The 4,973-nt window shown below is 36.8% G+C and overlaps 1 protein-coding gene across 1 annotated transcript in view; it reads right to left on the reverse strand.

The window, feature by feature from the left end:
- LOC109059056 (complement C3-like) overlaps positions 1-3,269 on the reverse strand; it is a 10,557-nt gene extending 7,288 nt beyond the window's left edge. Inside the window, exons 1-10 of the mRNA XM_042755474.1 lie at positions 3,108-3,269; positions 2,837-3,032; positions 2,587-2,755; positions 2,334-2,407; positions 1,798-1,886; positions 1,505-1,587; positions 1,329-1,416; positions 850-952; positions 592-712; positions 409-524 (exon numbers count right to left, since the gene is read on the reverse strand). Of these exons, the coding sequence (XP_042611408.1) occupies positions 409-524; positions 592-712; positions 850-952; positions 1,329-1,416; positions 1,505-1,587; positions 1,798-1,886; positions 2,334-2,407; positions 2,587-2,755; positions 2,837-3,032; positions 3,108-3,178 (1,110 nt within the window). The 5' untranslated portion in view covers positions 3,179-3,269. The remainder of the gene's footprint in view (positions 1-408; positions 525-591; positions 713-849; positions 953-1,328; positions 1,417-1,504; positions 1,588-1,797; positions 1,887-2,333; positions 2,408-2,586; positions 2,756-2,836; positions 3,033-3,107) is intronic.
- Positions 3,270-4,973: the final 1,704 nt, after the last annotated feature.

Raw genomic sequence — 4,973 nt, forward strand, 5'->3', positions numbered from 1 at the left:
TTTTGTAGCGTTTTTACAAAATTGTACAGTTATGATAATAAAAATAACATATATCTTATAATTTCTTGTCTTCAACACCCGGCTACTGTTGTAAAATGTTGAGCGATTCAAACAAAAAGTAATCAACAAACAGAACAAAATAAAAAATAAAAAAAAGACTGTTAGTGATGTCACTAGCGGAAGCGCAAGTGTCTGAGAATGCAAGTGCAAGTCTGCAGCCAGACCCTTCTCAACTTTCTGATTAACAGAGGTCTTTAACTGTAAAACTGTAAAAAAAAACATTTGTCTGTGCTGCTTTTTAACAGTTTTTCTATGTAAACGACACTCGTATCTCGCTGATTTTCAGTGTCTTTCACATGAGTGCCACTTCCTTTTACAGAATAGAGTTTAATGTGTAAAAGCAGCTACCAAGACACTGAAGGGCATCCCAGGTTTGAAGAATTGTGGTGTTTTTTTGAAGTGGATGGTGTACGGTGACGTCACAATCTGAATGCCTCTCCTTTCTGCTTCCACCATTTCACTGCCTGAAACACACGATTAGCTAAACACACGTGCAGGTAAACATCTGCATACAGATCTGTTGAGTCTTACCACTTTCTGTTAATAGACTGACTGAAACATAGATTGATCGTCCAACCAGCTGGTTAATGTTTGGAAAGGTCTTAGTGATCATCTGATTGGTCAGTTCTGCAGTACCCTCTCCTTTCATGATCTATTCATTTATGAGAAACACAGCAACATCAGTCTACAAGATACAATAAAAAGCTATTTAACTTCTTATTTAAACTGTCCTCTCGGTGAGGAGAAATGATATTGTTCCAAACTTGTAAGAAGTTTAATGTCTCTCACCTGAACTTTTTGCAGAGATGCAGGAATACTTGTTTTCTTCTCATCTTCCATCACACCAAACACCACAAACGCATTTCCATCCACCTTCTGTCCAAACAGGTATCTATAAAAGCACATCCAATCTCTGCTGTAAAACTGAATGATGACGACGACCCTGATCCACATCCACTTCATTACATAGAAAAAGACTTCATCATTTTTAAAAGTTATTCTTTTGTTTTGAGAAAGTCATACAGGTTTTTAACAATATGAGGTATTTTTATTTTTGTACTCTGATGCTGTTTGAGAAGTGTTTGTGCTTTGAGTGTTTGTGCAGATTGTGCAGATCTACTGGAAGTGACTGACACAACTGAAACTATGCTCATACGATTGCACATAAATAGTACATTATTTTGCAGCTTACATACAACTTTATTTTAATTCACTGTGCTCACACATCAAACACTGATTTTAAGTACAGTGAACATATTTTGTCTTACTTGGCTTCAATGTCGACTGTCAGACTCTCATCACGCACATAGAGGAATGACTTACTGGGCTTTAATTTCACTTCAAATGTTGGAAGCACTAAAACCAAACCAGACAAAAGACGCAAATAAATCAATAAATACATTATTTTAATTGTTATCAAATTTATGTAACAATCTGTTTTTACCATATTCTTTGACCTCAAAGTCCGCAGTAAACTTCTTCTGAGGAGTGTTTGAGAACAGTGTGACCACCTTCCAGATCCCAAGACTGGATAACATTCATAAATAAGCATTAATAGACTAAATCAGCCTTATAACACACGAGTAGCTGCTGTGTTTGTAGATAAATTCAAGAATTATTCCTATAAACATCGTGGATCATTTAAATGAAATCCAGTCAGTTTACTCAGGATCAGTCTTCATAGTTCACACACACACACACACACACACACACACACACACACACACACGCACACACCTGGCAATCTTAGGAATGGCGTATCTTCCAGACTTCATCCCTCTGACTGGAAATATCTTGTCTGATGAAACTGTGATGCCTTGAGGATTCTTCAGAAACACAGAAATCAGCATGAACACTGTGACTGCAGAGATCATCAGTGCTCATTACAGCTGAAATGTCATGAATGACTGTGTGTGTGTGTGTGTGTGTGTGTGTGTGTGTGTGTGTGTGTGTTTTCGTGACATATCAGGACACAGATTTGTATAATGACAAGGGTATGACATAGGTATTACAAGGAGAAGGTGACTTTTCTGTCCCCACTTTTCAAAACGCATAGAAATCACACAGAATGGAGTGTATTGAAAATCTAAAATAGCACAAAGTTTCCTGTGAGGGCTAGGGTTAGGTGTAGGGCCATAGAATATACAGTTTGTACAGTATAAAAACCATTACGCCTATGGGATGTCCCTACTTTTCACAAAAACAAACCTGTATGTGTGTGTGTGTGTGTGTGTGTGTGTGTGTGTGTGTGTGTGAGTAATAACAGTGTGTACCATGATTTCCACTGTGATTCCAGACTGACTGAGTGGTGTCATGTTGGGTGTCAGAGAGAAAATCCTGTAATAAACTGCAAAGAGGTCAAAGCAAAAACTCAAAGTTCTGATGGTTTTATTTTCTGCAGATACAAACCCTGATAAAAGCAGCAGGCAGTTTAATAATCAACAGAATGATGTCAGGCTGATGTTTTAAAGTTCGAAGTTCATTAATGCACTCTATATTCATCAAATTTTAAGCACTTGATGGTACCTGTGCTAGCAGGTGTGTAGATGGGTTTGTCTGTTTGGACAAATATATATCCAGACTGGAATGAGAGCAGGACCACTTTCTCCAGAGTGACGGATGGAAACTGAGCTTGTAGATACACATACTGCTTCTCCAGAGGATCGTCAGAGAAGAAGTTCTGATCATCAGGGATCTATACAACAGATAACCAGTCAGTTATAACTGTTAATAAAATAAATGAGACATAACTGCACTGTAATTACTGCACTCTCACCTTTATATCTGTAAGGATCTGGAAATTGTTGGCTGCAGTCAGTGACACTGATTTAGACAGTATCTCTATGTTTTTCGTTAGGAATATCTTTACTATGATCTTCACGATCAGGTCTCCTCCAGAGTAATCCTGAGCCTCCACAAACACGTTCTCTGAGGAACCCACCCTCAGCAGATTAGGAGCCGACAGAACATACCTGAGGAGATCAAATCAGAGCGTTTGAGAACAGATCTGTCAGTGAATCCATGAACAAACAGTGTTTGATACTCACAGCGGGTCACATAGTGTGAGGAGCGGTGAGGAGAGCAGAACAACAGTCAGAAACAGCAGCTTCACCTCCATCCTGACTGTCTGTGTGTCTCTTCCTGTGAGCGTCTGTGAAGCTGCAGCAGCTCAGATTTATACCCGCCTCCACCTCCCTCAGAGTCCAAACTGATCACTCTCTCAGTCTGTCTGTTTGCATTTGATTTATAAATAAACAGACACTTCAGTTCACCAATCTACAGTCTAACAGTATAGCAAATTATATTCATGCTTGAAATAACTGTTTTCTATTTTTATAGATTTTATGAATCAAATATGAATCAAATATTTTGAATTCATGTAGCTCAAATTTCACACTTGTTCAGTGTTTAAATATTGAGTTCAGTTTTGTAAATCAAACGGACATGAAGGATGTGAAGGGTTCACGGCAGTCCAGTTCAGATTTCCTGTAAATGACCTGCAAAAACCGTTTGTGTAAATTCAACCTTTGGTAAATTGGCAGCTGCTCTGTTGATCTTTTAAGGGTTGAAAGAATTAACAAATAGCATATATAGTCATGAAAATATGTCCCAGATGTTTCGGCTCAACAACTGCACTGTAAAAAATTGCGCTGTAAAATAACGGTAATCTACTGGCAGCTGTGGTTGCCAGCATTGTACTGTTAGTTTACAGCTCTCTACAGTTAATTTACAGCTCTTCATTTTTACAGTATGTTACCATTATTATACCATGTGGTAACTCGTTTCATTTGGGAAACTGATTGCTTCAAACCATTCAAGTTAAAAACAACAATAACAACAAAAACAACTACTGTTTAGATGGTGTTAGTGCAGTGAACTTATTTCATTTGAGTCCACTAAAAAGAAATACTTCTTAACATAAAATTGCAAACATTTAAAGGGTAATCAAACAAAACATGACTTTTACTCAAATTTTTGTAGCATATCATTCACTAGCAATAATACACATTTATGTACTAAAATGCTTAGTAAAGAGATTGTCACTGAATCAACAACTCCACAATTACTGTTTTTAAATAAAGCAGCAAAACATCAGCGTTTGTGGCTCATCATTGACTGAAGCACAGGCTCTACTCTCCAGCACAATGGTGACCCACAAAACTAGATTAAACTAAAAGATCTCTCTTGTGCAAAAACACATTAATACAGTTGAGTTCAGTATTTACTCTCCTTATCAGTGTATGACTTTGCATAACCTTTTTTCTATGAACATTTACTAATATTTTAGTGAAATTAACTTGTTTTGTTTGGTAAACCTGACTGTTACATTTTACAGTATATTGCTGTTTTTTCCTTGAATTAACGGTAATGTACTGGCAGCGCTGGTTGCCAGCATGTTACTGTTTTTCTACAGTTTTATGCCCTAAATTAATAACAGTTTATTACTGTTAAATTACCTAGCATGCTGTTTTTTCTTCATCTTACATCTTTAACCCTTTAAACCCCACAACAAAATCCTCAGTTTTAAATGAACACTTATAATGTGTCCACACTACAGAGTGTTAGAATAACACTAAATCAGTGAAGTTAATGAGATAATTCTGTGATTAATTAAGTGCTGATTGAGCATTAGTGATGAATACCTGCTATTAACAAGCAGACTCACTGAATGAAAGAGAAAAAAGAAATACAACTAACTTCAACCACATCCTTAGATCAAATCAACTGAAATAAAAGACATTAAATCTCTCAAGATCTGATTAAACAACTGCTAAAACAGCTTCAGACTGACTTTATTCCTGTGAAACATCAACAGAAGATCTTATTGAGTGTTACAGAGGTTTAGATGTTGTTCTTTTTATATCACCATGATTGAGATCAGTGTTTACTTTAGTTGGGCTCTTGAACCTTGA

The sequence above is a fragment of the Cyprinus carpio genome, unplaced genomic scaffold (assembly GCF_018340385.1).
Source record: "Cyprinus carpio isolate SPL01 unplaced genomic scaffold, ASM1834038v1 S000006703, whole genome shotgun sequence".
NCBI lineage: Eukaryota > Metazoa > Chordata > Actinopteri > Cypriniformes > Cyprinidae > Cyprinus > Cyprinus carpio.